At 38.2% G+C, this 20,800-nt stretch overlaps 1 protein-coding gene across 9 annotated transcripts in view; it reads left to right on the top strand.

Annotated features, from left to right (window-relative positions):
• LOC147029520 (uncharacterized) overlaps positions 1 to 20,800 on the top strand; it is a 114,195-nt gene that overhangs the window by 73,893 nt on the left and 19,502 nt on the right. For all 9 annotated transcript variants that reach the window (XM_085872607.1, XM_085872610.1, XM_085872608.1 and 6 more), the window contains one exon: positions 19,525 to 19,773. In XM_085872607.1, coding sequence (XP_085728733.1) covers positions 19,525 to 19,773 — 249 coding nt within the window. The remainder of the gene's footprint in view (positions 1 to 19,524; positions 19,774 to 20,800) is intronic.

Genomic DNA, 20,800 nt, shown 5'->3' with positions numbered 1-20,800 from the left:
TTAATTTCATCGGTTCATTTGTTTCTTTCATTAATTTAGTTAGTCTTATACAATCCTTTTCTAATCGTTTTACAAACTCTTGTGAAGCATTTTTTCCACTATACTGTTCAAGTTTATTATACTTTTCTCCAACAGATGATTTGATATAATAACAGAAACCACAAGGAATATGTTTTTGATATTTATTTGTATATGGTTCTTTTGGATTAGGAGAAGCAGTATTTATCTTTTTAAGGATACATTCAAAATCAGCGTATATCACAAATGGGTGCATGATAGATTTATTATAATCTTCAAAAGAAATCTTTTCACCAGGTTTAGGCATTGTAATTACAGCTGATTTATGATTACTACAATATTTTGAATGTTGTTCTAATCGTTCTTTTGTATGAAATGAATTAAGACATCGCTTACAAGGATATATTTTGTTTGCTGTTCTGAATACCTGAGAAGAGATTAATCTTGATAAATTATTGATGTATGTGTAATGTGAATTCTTTCCAACACTAAAATATAAAAGATCAATGTGTGTTTCTTCATTTTTATAGTTGTTTGAAATTTTTAATATTTGAACTTTGTTTGTATCCGTTAATCCATATACATTAATAGAAAGATTATTCTTTTTCTCAAATTTAGGAATATCTGTTAGTGGCATTGGGAAATTAAAATCTTTAATGTCCAAGGTATTCTCATATTTCATATATTGTTTTACTCTTTCTGAATTACATTTTGGTGGATGTAAGTGAGCAAGAACAGACCAGAGAAAACATTTATTATCATTATTCTTAATATTAACAACTGCCTTCTTTCGTTTTATTTCTTTTGGTAATTCAATATAAGAAGAAGCTTTAAGAGGGTTTGATTTTAGAATGTGTATATCTAAAAAGATGATTTTTTAATATTGAATCCACTTCCTACCACTGTATTATCAACATCCTCCTCTTGTCTTGATAGTTCTTCATAAACCCCACTATTCAAAAAATCTTGAAATGATGTTATAAAATGAAGATCTGTCCTCATATAAGGAGTTTGTTCTTCATCTTGTCTTTTCATATTCATTTTCACTCCCATATAAAACTTTAAAGTTTTCATTTCTTTTAATGTCTTTTTAATAAATTTTTCAACATCGGGTTTCACTATTTCAATTGATTCAGCTATTGATGATGGACCGGGTTCTCCAAATTGAAAAATCCTTATTTTTATATGCCCTTTAAATGCCCCATCAGTGTTTTCAATATAATAGTCTCCCTTTACTTTAAACTCATTTTTCTTGTGTTTTTGTGATTGAAGATGCCTATTATAACTACTCTTCAAAACATCCTTTGAGCAGGTATCACAATGTTTTCTTTCCAACTCAAGAGGGGATATTTTGTGAAATAGATTAAATGTGTGTTTGTTGGTTCGGAGGTGTTTTCTATAATGTTTATATTCGTGATTACAAACATCGCAGTATGTTGTATTCACCATATTTATATAATAAAACTTTGCTTAAACTAAAATTTCCTTGATGAAAATTTCGTTTATTTTACAGGTGTGTCTGTGCTTAAACTAAAATTTTCTTGATGAAAATTTCGTTTATTTTCCAGGTGAATCTGTGCTTAAACTAAAATTTTCTTGGTGAAATTTTCGTTTATTTTACAGGTGAATCTGTGCTTAAACTAAAATTTTCTTGATGAAAATTTCGTTTATTTTACAGGTGAATCTGTGCTTAAACTAAAATTTTCTTGATGAAAATTTCGTTTATTTTACAGGTGAATCTGTGCTTAAAACCATTTTATCCTCCAACTTTTTCACTTAATAAATACAATGTTTCAAGACACAAAAGACAAGTTTCAATCAATCTCTTCATTTGTTAAAGATGCTGAGAAATATGTCAAGGATGTAAAATTGAACAAAGATAAATATAACAACTATTGGATAAAAACAATTATGGTGGATATGATGAGTTCTTCAATTTACTTCAGTGGAAGGGCTTTTAGTATACCTGGAAGAACATCAATTAAGGTATCTCTAACAAAAGTTTCTCCTCTCCTTCTGGCAATATATTCAAAACTAGAAAAAGCAATGAAACAAGAAAAGGTATCAAAAAATAAAAACCTTATGGATGAAGCTTTAGAAAGAAAAGATAAGACCATCTGTAATATGCAAGGAGAAATTTGTATTTTTTTCAACAACCCTAAAGATATAAATCCTGATGAAATAAAGGATGTTAATATATCAGGTGAAATGACATTTCGTTCAATTGTAGTTAAGGATCATTTTAAAATTACCTTTAATATAAAAAATGTAGCAGTTGAATCTGTTAATGAAAAAATGTATATCGATATCGATGGTAATGTTTTTTCTACTAATTAAATGAGCCAATATTCAACTGAAGATTTTGAAGATTATGAGAGTGATTATGATACCGAGAGTTTGCATTCAAACGATAGTTATGGCACCGAGAGTTTGTGTTCAAATGATAGTTATGAAAGTATAGATGATTCTGAAAGTATCGAAGATGATATCGAAGATGAATTTCAGTTTAAGTAAAGTTTTACTTTATAAATATGAATAGTTTACTCGATTTTGAGCCTCTTGAATTCCATGATTCTCCATATGACAAATTTGAGAATTGTCCTGCGTGTGAAAGACGGGACTTAAAGACAGAGTCAAAAGCCTATAAACAATGTATATTCTGTGATTATCTTCTAATTAATGATAATCAAAAATATAAAAAGGAAAATAATTCTTTTAGATTTACACCAAAAATGAATTACTTTACAAGATTGATTCGAGAAATGAATGTAAAGAACGAGGGTGAGAACACACCTTTCCTTACAAGGGAAGAAACTGAACGTATTAGAGAAATGTTCAAAGGATTGTTGTTATATCTTATTCATGGATGTGATTTTCAGGGAAATATCAACACAAGATATTGCATAAATAAAATAATGGATTATCTTGAAATTAAACCTGAACTTAGGATAAAATATAGAATTTCGAAAAAAGCCAAGAATAAATTAAATAACCTGTTTTCCAAATATATAAATGAATGATTTTTTACCTATTTGGGAAAATAAGATAAAATTTGACAACCATAAAAATCTCCCAAATTCATTAAGATGCCTCATAGTTGGTTCAAGTGGATGTGGAAAAACCTGCTTACTTTTAAAGATGCTCCTCACTCCCAACTTTTTAGATTATGATAATTTAATAATTTTCACAAAGTCGAGTTTTCAACCAGAGTATCAACTACTCTCACAAGGTTTTAATGCTGGTCTTCAAAAAGAAGATATAATCGGTTTATTTAAACTTCAAAAAAACCTAAATGATTTTAACATTGAAGATATAATACAACTATTTTGTGATACACAGAGATGTAAAAAGAAATCAAAACCGATAACTTGTATTCTGAGTGATAATACGGATGATATACCGTCTCCCCAAGATTTGGATAAATCCAAAAAGAACCTCGTTATCTTTGATGATTGTGTTAATGAGAGAAACCAAACGGTAATGGACAGCTACTACACAAGAGGGAGACATTCTTCTTGTAATTGTATTTATCTTAGTCAATCGTACTTTCAGCTTCCTCGTCGTTCCATCAGAAACAATGCTAATACTTTTATTTTATTCAAGTTAAATTCAATAGATATAAACAATTTTTGGAGAGACAATTGTTCTACATTATGTAGTAAAAAGGAATTTGGGGATTACATGAAACACACGACTGAAAAATATAAATATATTGTTGTGAAACAAGATGAGATATTAAATGATATTTTTCAATAAATAAATGGATGCGAAAGAAAGAGCAAGAAGATTTAGGGAACATCAAGAGTTGGTTTCAAAAGTTGTAAAACAGCAGGAAGACATAAAGAAGAAACGCAGACAGAAACTAACGGGCGAAGAAGCATTTGAAAGAAAACAAGAGAAATTTTTTAAACCACTTTTAAAAACTTCCCAAGGAAAAATGAAAGATGTTTCCACAGTTCCCACGGTAGAATATACTCCTAAAATATTTCAAATGTTAAAAGATTTCAGTCAAATGACGGAGGAAGAATTAGAGCATTTAGGAGAATTAGAATATGATGATGAAGGTTTATTTCAACAACTGGAAGAGATTAATCGACCCCCTGATTATATTGTGAATGCTCTTCAAAACAATGAATATTCAGCGGATTCAAAAACCAAAGCAGGACTCATTCCAACAGAACAATCAGCAATATTTCATCTTGTTCAAGAAAAGGTATTGATATTTAATGATGAATTAAGGTTCTTGGGTTCTGCTCAACCCCCTGTTAAACTAACTCCGAGATTAATGTTTCTTCTCACAAAAGATGGAAGACAAGGTTCAACTGTGAGGGATGAATCAAAGTATATTGATAAACCATTGGATATGGAAAATAATGATGATAGAGTATATATTGATCTGCTGAACACTCTAAATTATAAGGTTATTCTTTCTGGTAAAAGTAGGAAGAATGAGAAGGAGAAACACATTATTCAGGCTTTAAGTATCCTTGGTTCAGGTGTTAGTTTTCTTCCAAATGACCCATCGCAATTAGTTAATAGACTGTTATTGTTGTTAGGCAGTAAGAAGGCTGGAAATAACAATTGTTTTAATGAAGCATCAGCCATTTTAGACCAGTTGATGAACATGAAAATAATTAATAAATATCAATATAAAGACATTTTATCTCATATTAAATAAGATGAGAAGCACAATCCTTAGTTTCAATTTCACAACAAGCGACCACACATCTTCATTCCCATACCCACTACAACTTGACACAACAAAAGAATATGAGGCATCTTTATTGTCCATGGAAACTTATAATACCTTATTTAATATAACCGAGAAAAATGACAAGTTTAGTTATAATCCAGGAAGTGGATACAAAACGATAACAGTCTCACCCGGAGCATATGAGATTTCTCAAATATCTTCCGAAATTGCTCGTCTTATGAAAGAACAGGGTGATGAACCAAAAAATATTGTTATAAACATTCAAAAACATACTTCAAAATCAACGATTAAAGTTAAAAATAACTACAAGGTTGATTTCACAATTGATAATTCATTTAGAGAGTTATTGGGTTTCTCCTCAAAAAGATTGAAACTAATGGGACGTTTTACAGTGATAATGTCATTCAAATATCCTCAGGAATAAATTCGGTGTTAATTCACTGTGATTTGATTGATGGTGCTTATAATGATGGGAAAAAAACAAATACAATATTTTCATTCAGCGCATACTCAACCCCAATTGGTTATAAATTCAATATGGAACCCAAAAATTTGGTTTATCTACCTGTGTCAGGAAAAACCATACACAGAGTAAATTTTAGGATAACCGACCAAGATAATCGTGTGATTTCTTTTAATGGAGAAGTTATATCCATCAGAATTCACCTACGTGAAGTTTTCCAATAAATAAATACGATGGTTATTTTGAGGAAACACGAGTTGGGAAAATATAAAATAATTACAGGGGATGGGATGTTCCTTTCCCCATACTACAAGGGTGAAGGTATGTATCTTGGTAGAGGATACTATAAACCTAAGAGACAAAGGGGTGTTGGACATCAATTTAGAGGAGATGGGATAATTGATACTCTCATGGGTATTGGTTCAACTATTCTTAAACATAAAGATCTAATTGGTTCAACTGCTTCTGCTGTGGGAAATGTAGCAGGTGCCGTAAAGAGTATAAAAGATGCTCAGAAGGAATCTCATAAATTACAAGCAATAAAAGAAATTAAGAAAGGCAAAACTCAGTTGTCCCCCCAAGAACGACAGAAAATAATTCAAAGACTTGGATCAGGGTTTCAAAAGTTTTAACATCTTTTTTTCCTAAATAAATACAAGTATGGAAGCAATTGAGAGTATTTATGATTTGGATGATACTATTATTATCTCAAACGCCACTAAAAAAGAAGATTACTTCAAGGTAAATGCAATAACTGGAACAGACTGGAATACGAATGGTACAAAAAGTTTTGAAATAAATAATCAACAAACCTATTTGAATCTCTCCGAAAGTTTCTTGTTGTGTAAATTTAAATTCACTAAGGCTGGGAATAACACAAACGCTACACTTGTAAATGATTTCTTCTGGAAAATGTTTGATAGTGTGCGTTTGTATATTGGAACACAAGAAGTTGAAGCGGTTGATTATGTCTCTGCTGTATCTGAAATGATAAAATTTACACTCTATACATTCAGTGATAGAATGGGAAAGGGGTCTGTCGAAGGTTTTATTCCTGATATGTCAACGGGAACAAACACAGACCCTGGGTATACTCAAAGGAAAGGAATGTATAATGATGATACAAAAGCAGAAAATAGTTTTACTGTGGCAGTTCCTCTTAAAGGTATATTTGGATTTTGTGATCATGATAAAGTTCTGTATGGCCTTAAAATTAGATTTCAACTACAAAGGAATGATAATGAAAATCGATTGCTTTTTGGTGTTGGTAGTGCTTTTGGTGATCAGAATAAATTTGTAATTGAGGAAATGAGTTGGTATATCAGTGAATATACTCCTAATCTTAAAACAGAAGAGATGTTGAATCGAAGACTTAACTCAAAGAAACCACTCAGTGTATCATACCTCAAAAGAAGATGTCAACACGTTAAACTCAATCAAACAACTTACACGTGGAATTTGGGTGTTCTGGAAGGAAAGCCACGATATCTGTGGATCATTTTTAAAAAGCCAGATGGTGATACTGCGACTGATAAGAATAATGCATTGAGTGATAATGCTAAGGTGAAACAACTTCGCGTTTCTCTAGATGGAACATTTTACCCACGAGATAGATTGGAAATTAATTGGGAAAAAAATGATTTTGCTGAAGCATACAAGTCTTACCAAAAGGTGTGTGAAAGTAATGGAAATAAAGAACCTATTTTGGATATGACAGCATTTAAAAGTTTGTATACAATCTATGCATTTGACCTGAGCGCTCAAAAGGAAACTATAAAGTCTAATCGAGTGGATACTTCCCTATACATTGAAAGAGGAGAGAGTGAAGAAGTTGATACATATTGTTTGCTTTTGGAAGAAACAGAATTGCAGATTAATACAGATAATGGTGTGATGATTAGTCTCACATAATTTTTTGTTAAATAAATGAGTGGCAAAGTACCAACTGGGGTATATGTTAATCAAATCAATCTTCATAAACTATCATCTTGTGTTCAAAATCAAAAGCCTTGTACGATTAACGTTAATACAATTCAGAGAAAAGGAGCAGTAAGAATTGATGTTTTTCTCACAAGAGAACAGGTTAAAATCTTGAATGACACTGGCTCACTTAAAATTAAAATGACAAAACCAATGTTGAAAAAATATTCAATAAGAGAGACGAGTGGAGGATTTCTCCCATTTCTAATTCCTTTATTTGCTGGTTTAAGTGCGGTTGGAGCATTGACGGGTGGTATTTCAACAGCGGTGAAAACTGCCAACGAAAGGAAGGCTCAACTCCAGGCTCAAAAAGAATTGGAAAGACATAACAAAGAGTTGGAGAAACAAATTAGTGGAAGTGGTGTAATTGTAGATTTTGCTGAAAAACTTGAAGGTCTGCCTGATAAAGCGAGATTGTTAGTTGGAGATATGCTTTCTTCTATAGCACAAGCAGGTGTAAAATTAACGAAAAGAGGTAATGGATTATATCTTTCTAATAAATAAATGAGCATTGATGAGTGGTTGAAAAAATTTGGAAAGAATACAACATCAAATTTACAACTTGTCAAATATTGTAAGAAATTAAAAATTCATAATGTGGTTATTTGTATGAGAGATGAATTAACAAATGTGCCGAAACATACAAAGAATATTATTATGAACTTAGAAGATAATAATGGGAACGGTTCTCATTGGGTTTGTATTTTTAATAGTCAAGACAAATATTATTTTGATAGTTTTGGTCTTCCACCACCTGTTGAAGTCATAAAATTCTTACAGAATGGTGTTTATCAAACATTTCAAGTCCAAGAATTAAATTCCAAGTGTTGTGGCCAATTATGCCTATATGTGTTATTTCAACTCAACAAAAATAAAAAAATTTATGATATTATTTTTAATCTAATATAAATGACTTATGTTGGTAAAGATGGTTCTATCTTTGGTTTATCTCAAGAACTGGATATTGATTTCTCAAATTATTACACAAAGGCACAGGCTGAACGACATAAATATAATATAACCAAAAATATTAACATGAAAAATGCTTATAAATTAAAAAATTATCCAAGCCCGACTGACGCGAATGACTTGGTGAGATTAAGCGATTTATCACAATATATATCCTTAAATAAAACGGCTGTGTATTCCAAAGATACAGAAGTGTTGATATTATCTCCAGGTCATACAGAATTCACAGTTCGAATTAAAATAAATTTTTATAAAGAAGGGCGTATCGTTTGTATGAGAATAGAACAATGGGGATATGATATGAATGATTTAGGGTATAATTGGTCATTTAAAATTAACCTCGAAGACCTGGAACAATTAAATCAGTCTCGTAAGGAAGAATATTATCCACTTGGTATCGAGCATGAGTTTTGTGGGGCTACGATTAGTAAACAACAAATAAAAAGAATTTAATAAGGGTAAATATAATAATGGTTTTGCCCTTGTTTATCTCATGAAAACAGAAAAAACAGGATTATATATAATAAGTAAGGAAATACAAAATGATTTAACTATGGGAAGATGGGGAGGTGTTTCGTGCCATAATATTATTCTAACATATATTTCTAATACATAAATGACAGCAAGAAGGCTTCAAGAAAATTATCATTTCTGTGTCCAAGCATACCTTCAAGAAAAGGGTATTCGGTATTTTAATAAATATGTTCTACAACATAAGAATGAGGTATTTTCAATAAAAGATTGGCATTATGCTGATGTTGATAAACCGACAACTTTAGATTTAATTAGAATGTTAAAGAATGAAAAAATTATAAAGTTAAGAAAAGGTAAGGCTCTTTTAGAAATTCAAAAGAAATTTTATTGGTTTCCTGTTGTAAAAAAAATTATTTTGGATACAGGAATAACAAGAAATCCTGATGAATATATGTATAATATTCTATGGGGTGTAAGCGATTCAAGGATAGTAAAGGATGAGGAAGGAGTTGAAGAAGAGAGGGAAGAGGAGGAAAAGGAGAAGAGGGAGAAGAAAGAGAAGGAGGAAAAAGAGAAGAGAGAGAAGGAGGAGAGGGAGGAAAGAGAGAGAGAGAGAGAGAGAGAGAGAGAGAGAGAGAGAGGGAGGAGAGGGAGAAGAAAGAGAAGGAGAGGGAGGAGAGGGAGAAGAAAGAGAAGGAGGAAAAAGAGAAGAGAGAGAAGGAGGAGAGGGAGGAAAGAGCGAGACAAAATAAATATCAAAATATGGAAACCAGTGAGATTAAAAAAAAGATTAAGGGTATTACAGAAAATAACTCAACCCACCGAGGAGGAAAACAAAGAATTGGTAAGTCTATTTGCAATACTTTCGACAAGACTATTGACATCGACAAGATATGGATTTTAATTCAAGTTTTTCATTTTTTTTTCTTAAATAAATGGGGGAGAGAGTGAAGGCATTTCTAAGGATTCTTTATGTTTTAAAAATCAAGATTCAAATGTGCATGTTGGAAACTAAAAAGGTTTTTGCACTCTGCAGGAATTTTTCTCATAAATAAATGAGTTATTGTCTCAAATGTAAAAAGAAAACTAATACTAAAAATATTTCATATATTAAAAGTAAAAATAACAGGGTTATACAAAAAGGTATATGTTCGGTGTGTGGTTCAAAAAAATCAATTTATCTCCCAACACAAACTAGGAGGAGATATCCAAAAGTTTTTATCAGGAAGTAAATTTACAACTACTGGAATACCAGGGGAATTACATCTTCCAGGGTATTCTTTCTGTGGCCCAGGCACAAACTTGGATAAAAGATTAGATGAGGCAGACAATCCTAAATCCTGGAGTCGGCCTATCAATAGAGTTGATGAAGTGTGCATGAGACACGATATTGATTATGGGAATACCACAACGTTGGAAGAAAAGCATGAAGCCGATAGAGAAATGTTGTATAATTTGTCTCTGATACAAAATCCAACCTTGAGAGAAAAAGTTGATCGGTTCATTGTGAAGAAGATGATCAGTGCTAAATTGAAACTTGGACTTGGAAATTCAAAAACTTATAGGCTCTAATGATGCCATTAAGACTGAAGAGCAATTAGCTGATGAATTACATAAACCAATATTCACAAAGTTTCAGAGAAGGAAAGTTTATTCCAAGGAAGTAGATTATATCTGGTCTGCTGATTTGATTGAACTCAATAATGATAAGGGGTACAAGTATGCTTTAACCGTTATTGATTTGAGGAGTAGATATGCGTGGGTTGTACCATTAAAAAACAAAACAGGTAATACTCTTATGTTAGCCTTCCAACAGATATTTAATAAAAGTAAGAGAAAACCTAAAAAATTGTGGACTGATGAGGGTAGGGAGTTTTATAACAAGACATTTATGAATTTTCTAAAAAATAACAGTATTACATTATACAGTACCTTTAATGAAGGGAAGGCAGTTGTTGTTGAACGTTTTAATCGTACCTTAAAAGAGAGACTATATAAAAAATTCACACAACTCGGTTCACAACAATGGTCATCTTTTATTCAAGATATTGTGGATAAGTACAATGACACGATTCACACGTCAACAAATATGAAGCCATCAGAAACATTTACAAAATTAAAATATGAAAAAGAGATTAATGTCAGAAAACCTAAGTTCAAAGTTGGTGATATCGTAAGAATATATAGGTGGAAATCTCATTTTGAAAAAGGTTATACGAAAAGATGGACCAACGAGCTTTTTAAAATTGTTGATGTAATAGATACGGTTCCTTGGACTTATAAGATATATGATTTGGAAGGGGAAGAGATTTTAGGTTCATTTTATTCACAGGAATTACAAAAGACAAAGATAAATTGAAATTTTTGACTCCGCCCCTTTTTGGCTCCACCCACACAAGCCCCCGCCCACACAAGCCCCGCCCACACAAACCCCACACAAACCCCACCACACACCCCCACAAGCTCCAATAAATTGAAATTTTTGACTCCGCCCTTTTTGACTCCGCCCACACACGCCCCTCCCACCGAAGCCCCGCCCACACAAACCCCACACAAACCCCACACAAGCTCCACACAACCTCCACACAAAAACTCCACACAAGCTCCACACACACAAACCCCACACAAGCTCCACCCATATTCATCATATTCACATAATTAGTGATTAGTTAATTAGTTCCCCACACACACAACATGTTTATTTAATTAAAAAATTATCCACCCATCCACACAAGCTCCACTCATCCACCCATCCCCCCATCTCTCCACCCATCCATTTATCCACACAAACCTCATCCACAGAAGCCTCATCCACATTCACCCCTCCCACACAAGCTCCACCCACATAAACCCCTGCCCATATAAACCCTGCCCACATAAACCCCTCCCACATAAGCCCTGCCTACACAAGCTCCACACAAAAACTCTACACACATAAACCCCTCCCACACAAGCTCCACCCACATAAACCCCCGCCCACACAAGCCCCACCCACACAAGCCCCACCCACACACACACCCCGCCCACACAAGCCCCTCCCACACACACCCCACCCACACAAGCCCCCACCGAAGCCCCGCCCACACAAGCCCCGCCCACACAAGCCCCACCCCCTCATCCCCCTGTGCGCCCCCACCTTTGACCCACCACCTCCCTCATCCCACCCCCACCCTTCCCCACACACACACATAGGGAGGGGAGGGATGGGATGAGGGGGTGATGGGTCATTGGGGGAGCGCACCTACCCCCCTCCCCCCAACCCCCCCTTTACATCTCTTTTATTCTTTTCTTGTAATTCAGAATCAAGTAATTGTAAACAAAACAAATATAATTTATTAATATTGAAAATATTAAATATTCATTTGCGAGAATGTACAATCTTTCCCAGCAATCTTCTTCAGATGCCTTGTGATTTCGAAACTCAGACACCATATTCTGTTTTGAAACAAAAAGTGGATAATAATTAGGTTCTATAAAGATAATTACATGGTAATATGAATAAGCCTCATTGACCACTGAATTAACACACCAGGAGCCTGTCATCCTTTCAAGGTCAATAAAATGAATTCCAGTGTACTGACAAAACCACGTCCAAACTAATGATGCAACCAACATAAGGCGACATTCTAAAGAGAGAGTGATATTAATAATAATTCAGAAATATTTACCTCCAGAAAATCATGTGTTGTACGAGTGATATTAATAATAATTCAGAAATATTTACCTCCAGAAAATCATGTGTTGTACAAGATTGCTTCAACAGCTGATGTTGTGCGATAGTGCTGAAAAAAAAAAAAATAAGTCAAGGGTATAGATGAAGAGACAGACAGGGAAAGCAACACACACACACACACGCACACACACACACATACACACACACATAGACACACACACACGTGCCTCACCATTGGTTTAATTCATTCGAGATCAGAGACCAGTCATTATAAATCATTGGCCTCTTCAATAAGAGCAGAGAGAGGTAGGTAGAAAGACAGACAGAGAGAGAGGCACACACACGTGTCTCACCATTGGTTTAATTCCTTCGAGATGAGAGGACGTGATAAGACTTCATGCCACTCATTGAAAATGTCTTTCAATTCTCTTCTAAAATCATTGATCTCTTCAATAAGAGTATTAATTTCATGAACCACGTCGTGATATGTGAACTCAATTTCTTCCAATGCCCTGTCAGGGAAAAAATATATATATATCAGAATTATCATGATTTAATTAATAATCATTTGCTTCATCGTTCAAAGAGAAAAGCATACACAAACTTACCAACTCTGTAGTGGGCTGTTGGCTTCATCGGAAGAAATATCGTCCATGCCTCAGTTGTAAAAATGAAAATCCCGTCTGGCAGAAACTTTGTCTGGCGAACCGCTTATAAAGCAACGATGAGGAAATTGCTTAATCATTGGGTGTGGGCACAGGAAATGACAAGCTTCTCTTAATGATCTCATCTGGCCACCGCCCGAGTTGCAAATCGTTTTTGGACATAAACCACGCCATAAAAGTTTTGATTCAAATGTTTTCAGTTCGTGTTCTGAGATAAAATATAAACACGAGACCTTGTCTCACAGAATAGTTCCTATTTTTTCACAGCATGACAGTCCAAAACCACTTCCTCATTCACACAGCACGGCCGTGTCAAAAAAACACTTCCTCATTTTCACGGCATGAACTGAAAACATTTGAAACAAAACTTTTTTCTGGCATGGTTTATGTACAAAAATGATTTGCAACTCGGGCGGTGGCCAGATGAGATCATTAAGAGAAGTTTATCATTTCGTAATGGCACAAAAGGGGTATCTTAAAAAATATAAAGATTCAAATGTTTTGTTTTTCAATATTTTAGATGGGGATTATTGTGCAAAGAAAATTAAACTATTGAAGGAATTTGAGAATGAACAAATGTTTATAGGTTCAATGAGTGAGCTAAACAATATGCATTGGTTATTTGATAAAGAGTGTCCCGGGGCTTAGGCGTTTCAGATATTTCTTTCGAATCACCTTTAACAAATCTTTATCTTGTTGTATGGGTTATTTGAATAGAGAGCCCCTAGGTTAAAAGGGGAAATAAAAAAATGACCGTTTTTACAGCCATTTTTCCCTGCTGTGCAGGGGTTTGGCTTTTCTTGAGGCAATGTTTTATGGCCGGATGCCCTTCCTGACACCAACCCTGGTCGCCTCTTACGACACACAGGGATATGGTACACCTATTCTAACCGGGGCATACACCGGGACCAGTACACTGGCACTCATTTCGCCGACCTCGGAAGGATGGCAGGCTGAGTCAACCCCCTGGTGTTAATTCAGCAGCCAACGGGATTTGAACTCAGGACCCTGGGATCCCAAGCCGCCACCCTAACAACTAAGCCAACACCAGGCTCCAGGTTAAAAGGGGAGACAAATAAATATACCTTGGGCTAAAAAGGGGATTTATTTTTTAGGGGAAAAAAAAGAAAAATTTCATGGCTGAAAATCCCCCATTCATTTACATGGGGAAAAGTGAGCCAGAACCAGTATTCTTTCCCTACTGTTGTGGATTAATTGGGCTCATTGTTTTGTGGCAACACAAAGTAATGCTTGCAACTGCTTCCGTTGTGAAAAGGGCAAAGAGAGGAAGGGCAAGAGCAGGTTTTCATGACAAATGAGCTGATGCCATCCAGTACAATTTCAGAATCGGAGTTGAGGGTTGTTAAAACCTTCTCCACCTTCTCAGATGCAAAAGACACAGAGTCTAAGAGCAGTTGGGTGCGACTGGAAAGGGGGTGCGTAGAGAGACAGACAGAGACAGACAGAGACAGACAGACAGACACAGGTTGGGGACACAAAATTTTGAAGCAAACAGAATTGAGGCATTCAGCCATCTCATGAGCAGAGTCGGCTGTCATGCCATTTGAGTAGAGGGAAGGGATGGAAGGAGAACATACATCAGAGATAGACTTAACAAGGTACCACCAGGTTTTATAGACGGGAGACAACTTTGAAAGTTCAATGTTGAGGTGGGACAGATGTTTTCTGACTCTCTTGAGAGTGGACACACACTCGTTGGGGGCTTCGTGGAATGATGTGGCATTGCCTTGAGTCGGATTTGCCGTCCAGGAAGAAAATTCAATTTCTTTCAAGGCATCTGCCTCACCACAGGATTCAGTGTACCATGGGCGGGAGGATGGGTGACGATAACTGAATACGAGATTGGATGAATCAGTCTGTGCAAAAGGGAGAGCAGGTTTTGTGGAAGAATTCCCAAGCTGAGGTAATAGTGTTGTGGGGCCGGGTCTCGGTGGCGAGCACGACCACTAGGGGAAGCAGTAGAGTCGGCTCCACTGAACACACCGGAATTTAGGTCGTACCTTTCAGATAAATCCAAAAGGTTACGGGTCTGTTATCAGACCGAAGATCGCCAATAGTTCGACCATGTGAGATAGGGTCAATTGCCAATTTCAATATACCTAAATACCCACGTCGTCCAAACTACCAGGTAAATTCACCCTCGGCAGGATCTGCGCGATCCGGGCCGTTACCGAGTCATTCCCCGAGCGGAGAGTACCAGAACCCTGCCAGCCAATTGCATGATTACGGCAACAACGGCCTTCCTAATCCCCAATTCACACCGTGGTAAACCAATAGCAGAAATGACAAAGAACGAGCTGGTACATTCAACAAAAGGGATGTTTATTAACAATAATCGGGGAGGGGGACACAGAGCAGAGTTATCCGAATAAGAAATGTAATGTACAATGAAAAGTACTTACACGATTCTACTTGACAAGACAGGCCCACACACAGACATGCACACCCAAAAAAGAAATGGACCCGCCGGGTCTTCATTCGGCTCTCCAGCAGAGGATAGTTCGGCTGGGAGTCAGAATGGTTGGCTACCTGGCCGCGAGCGCGTGGTTGGTCTATCGCACTTTCAGAGCTCGGGTCGTTGAAGGGCCTGTGAGCTCCTTTGTGAACCACGTGGTGGGACCCGAACCCAAGTTCAGCTTCACACCAAGCGCCGAGGAAAAGACCAGGGGCGAAGACCGGCGACCACCAAGGAGTGCCCAGCAGGCCAGAACACCGGGGAGCGGGTGGTCTACCAACAACACGACCACCACCTCAGGAACCACGAACTCCGACACTTCGACCAACCACGAGCACCACCAACACGAGCCCCGACACCAGCTCCGACACTTTTACTCTCGTCCGATCATGCCGACAATTATCCCCTCCTTCTCCAGAGGGGAGGAGCCGCCTCCTCCAACCCGCTCTCCCTCACTGGACGGTTTGGTACGCAAATGCGCTCGTCGCCTTTTTACTGGCCAAAACGGGTGCCGAGTCCGTTGATTGTTCCGGGAGGCGTGGTGACATCACGCGGACCGCCCCTCACACAGTGGAGGAGTCCCATTGGTCGAAGGACGGCAACCTCGCTCGCATCACTCGATTGGCTGGGGTGTCATGGGAAAGTCGCCCCCCGTGCGCGATTGGACAAGGGGTGGAGCCGGAGCTGAGGCGATGAAAATCTCCGCCCACATACGTAGTCGAACACACGTGGGCAATGGTGTTGGTGTTGTTATCGATCTTGTTGTAATTGTTGTGGATGTATTAGAAAAACCTCACAAAAAAATAACCCGTAGCGCACATGTAATTCCCATTAGACAGAAGGGGATGGATTCTAACTGTACACATACTTATCAACTTAACTAACTTTGGGACCTGAATGTTGAGTGCGCATTGGTTTCCAGATTCGTAACAATAGCAGGGGTGGAAGATAAAGAAGACGAGACCTGAAGTGTGATGGTTGCTCGCAGTCCTTGACAGTTTGCCTGAGTGAACTGCCAGACTTGCTGGCCTGAGAGATGTTAACCTCTGCAAATTCATGCACCCCTGGCAAAAATAGCATTCCTTTTCTGTACTACTTGTCTGCAGACAACTGCAGTAGGACTGTTACCAACTATCATATATGAGAGTACAACTCTCATATCTTCTTCCTCTTTCGGCTTGCTCCCGTTAGGGGTCACCACAGCGGATCAACCGTCTCCATTTCACTCTATCCTCCACATCTTACATTTACACTCCAACCACCCGCATGTCCGCCCTCACCGTATCCATGAACCTCTTATTTGGCCTTCCTCTTCTCCTCCTGCCTGGCGGCTCCATCTTCAACATCCTTCTCCCGATATACTCCGCTTCCCTCCTGTGCACATGTCCAAACTATCTCAATCTCGCCTCTCTCACTTTGTCTCCAAACCGTCCTACCTGCGCTGTCCCTCTAATATACTCATTTATTATCCTATCCATCCTCGTCACTCCCAACGAGAATCGCAGCATCTTTAACTCTGCCACCTCCAGCTAGGCTTCCTGTCTTTTTGTTAGTGCCACCGCCTCCAAACCATACAACACAGCTGGTCTCACTACCGTCTTATATACTTTCCCCTTCACTCTTGCAGCTACCCTTCTGTCACAAATCACTCCTGCAACTCTTCTCCACCCACTCCATCCTGCCTGCACTCTCTTTTTCACTTCTCTCCCACACTCTCCGTTACTTTGGACAGTTGATCCCAAGTATTTAAACCAATCCACCTTCCCACCTCAACTCCTTGCAACCGCACCATACCACCACCCTCCCTCTCATTTACGCACATGTACTCCGTCTTACTCCGACTGACTATCATTCCCCTTCTCTCCAGTGCGTACCTCCACCACTCGAGGCTCGCTTCAGCCTGCTCCCTCTTCTCCCTACAGATCATGATGTCACCGCGAACATCATAGTCCATGGGGACTCCAGTCTGATCTCGTCTGTCAACCTGTCCATCACCATTGCAAACAGGAAAGGGCTCAGAGTCGATCCTTGGTGCAATCCCACTTTTACCTTAAACCGGTCCGTCATTCCTACCGCACACCTCACCGCTGTCACACTGTCCTCATACATATCCTGCACGATCCTCACATACTTCTCCACCACTCCCGACTTCCTCATACAATGCCATAACTCCTCTCTTGGCACCCTATCATAAGCTTTCTCTAAATCCACAAACACACAATGTAACTCCTTCTGGCCTTCCCTATACTTCTCCATCAACATTCTCAAAGCAAACATTGTATCAGTGGTGCTCTTTCCTGGCATAAACCCATATTGCTGCTCACAGATCGTCACCTGTCCTCTCAACCTAGCTTCCACTACTCTTTCCCACAACTTCATGGTGTGGCTTAACAACTTTATCCCTCTGTAACTTCCACAGCTCTGCACATCACCCTTATTCTTGAAAATCGCAACCAGTATACTTAATCTCCACTCCTCCAGCATCCTCTCACTTTCCAAGACTTTATTAAACAATCTGGTTAACAACCCCACTGCCATCTCTCCTAAGCACTTCCATGCCTCCACTGGTATACCATCTGGGCCAACCGCCTTTCCACTTTTCATCCTCTTCATAGCAGTCCTCACTTCATCCTTACTGATCCACCCCACTTCCAGATTCACTATCTCCACCTCTTCCAACCTTCTCTCTCTCTCATTTTCTTCTTTCATCAGCTCCTCAAAGTACTCCATCCACCTTCTCAACACACTCTCCTTGCTTGTCAGCACATTCCCATTTGCGTCCTTTATCACCCTAACCTGCAGCACATCCTTCCCAACTCGGTCCCTCTGTCTTGCCAATCGGTATAAATCCTTTTCCCCTTCTTTTGTATCCAACTTCTCATACAGCTCGTCATATGCCTTTTCCTTGGCCTTTGCCACCTCTCTTTTTGCCTTTCGCCGCCACTCCTTGTACTCCTTCCTACTTTCTTCATCTCTCTGACTATCCCACTTCTTTTTCGCCAACCCCTTCTTCCTTATATTTTCCTGTACTTCCTCATTCCACCACCAAGTCTCCTTATCTTCCTTCCTCTGTCCAGATGTCACACCAAGTACCTTCCTAGCTATCTCCCTCACAACTTCTGCTGTCGTTGCCCAATCATCCCACCCATCTTTACCACCATCCAACGCCTGTCTCACCTCCTCCCTAAATTTCACGCAGCAGTCTTCCTCCTTCAGCTTCCACCATCTGGTCCTTGGTTCAGCCCTCACTCTCTTCCTCAACCTCACCTCTAAAGTCATCCTACAAACTACCAATCGATGCTGTCGAGCTACACTCTCCCCTGCCACCACCTTACAGTCACTAATCTCTAATTAAGATGGAGGGGAATGAGAGTACAACTCTCATATACTATTGTTATAACGAAATCATTTTTGTTTGGGAAGGTTCAGGTCAATCAAACCAGAGAAGACAATAGCCAAGGAGAGATACGAAGGAGTGAGGGAGTGAGGTGAAGCCAGGAGGAGGAGGGGAATAGGAGAATTGAGAGGGGGCGGGAAGAGGCAGAGACTGAGTAGGGGTGGGGCGAGGGGGAAGCAGAGACAGGATGGGAGAGACTCCTTGTGCTCTGTCTTTCTCTCCCTCTCTCGTCATGTGACAATTGAGATCAAACGTTACAGTGAGTTGATGTTGACATCTAACGTGGGTGGAGGCATTCATATCAATGCATCCGTGTCAAATTCTGTTTTCTCGTTAAAGTCTTTGGTTTGACTCAGTCAGGGTCGAAATCTAACCACCAACCTTTCAGACTCAGAGTGGACGCTCTATCCACAATCGTTTTCCTGAAGGAAGCATGTGTTCCTGCAAAATATCCTGAAGTATAGGAGCATTCATATGATCCTCTTTAAAGTGTATTTTCCCAACATAGTGACTGCTAAAATATCCAGAAACTATTATTGATCCAACACCGTACTTTACCATTCACAATACAGCAGGTTCACTGATCTTTGAATAGGAGTATCATTCGGGCTTTTTAAATGATGAAAAACTCGAACACCTTTAAGATAGTGTTGTATATTCTTGTTTTATTTCCCATTTTATTGACTTTGTTTCAGAAGTTGACAGAATTCTCGCAACTGGCGAGTTCAAGATTGATGGAAAAGAGCTTCACGTTGAGGCTTGGAATGAGTCCAGCTTTGAGGTTGATGCCTATCATATGAAGCTGGAAGGACTGGATGAAAACACACCATTCAAATTGGTTTCATTGTTCATAGAACTGAACAGTGGACGCCGTCACCTCGACTTTGATGTGGATTACGCAATAGATGGGAGAGAAGCTATCGTTACTTTTTGTAAACCTATTGGTAAGAACTATTGAACAACACAATGCTTTGTTTAAACTTTGCAACATACTTGGCATGTGATGTTTGTTTTGAAACTGATGAAATGCTTCACTGTTCCTTTCCTTATTTCATTATTTTTAAAACTTATTGGCACAGTTTACTGAAATGCAAATGCAAAGAGATGACAACGTGTTCCTTCAGCTAGCTTTGCAAGTTTTTGGGGGGAATGACAGTTTCCAACTGTTTTCTTTTCATTGTGTCTTCTGATAGACATTGGGCCACAATGGGTGAAACTTTTCAACACACAGTCACTCTAATAATGAAATGGAAATTTTTGATTGAGTATAACCAAGAAAAATCTGGGATTTGGTGAAGAAGGGAAAATCCAATCATAAAAACTTCCTGGGACATGTGTGGTGTGACAATATGGTTTCTAAGTCTTACTATGGGAGAGCTGGAAGCAGGAATCTCTACCCTCAAACCGGGAAAGGCAACAGGGCTGGATAAGATTGCAACTGAGCAGATTAAGAACTTTGGTCATGAGGCAAAGAAGTGGCTTCAACAGCTCTTTAATGAATGATTAGTAACACACAAGCTCCCTAAGATCTGGAAGAAAGCCCACATTATGCACTGCTGAAACCTGGGAAAGACCCATCCGCTCCTAAGAATTTCCGACCAATCTCACTCCTGAGTCACACCTTTAAGCTTTTCGAACGCCTGATCCTTAACAAAATTGGTCCTGCTGTCGATGGACACCTCATCACTGAACAAGCAGGTTCCCGTCCCGGAAAGTCCACAACTAGCCAAGTACTCAACCTTACCCAGTACATCGAAGATGGTTATGAGGAAGGGATGGTAACCGGTGTAGTGTTCGTCGACCTCTCAGCTGCCTATGACACAGTCAACCACAGACGTCTTCTTCACAAGATCCTGAAGACCACAAAAGACACTCGCCTGACAGAGTTGATTGAAAGCATGCTCAAGAACAGACACTTCTTTGTTGAACTAGGAGGTAAGAAAAGCAGATGGTGAGGACTCAAGAATGGCC

This window comes from Eptatretus burgeri, chromosome 3 (assembly GCF_056783735.1).
Source record: "Eptatretus burgeri isolate ZD-2024b chromosome 3, Ebu_testis_v1, whole genome shotgun sequence".
NCBI lineage: Eukaryota > Metazoa > Chordata > Myxini > Myxiniformes > Myxinidae > Eptatretus > Eptatretus burgeri.
This window is presented reverse-complemented; position numbering and strand designations above follow the sequence as displayed.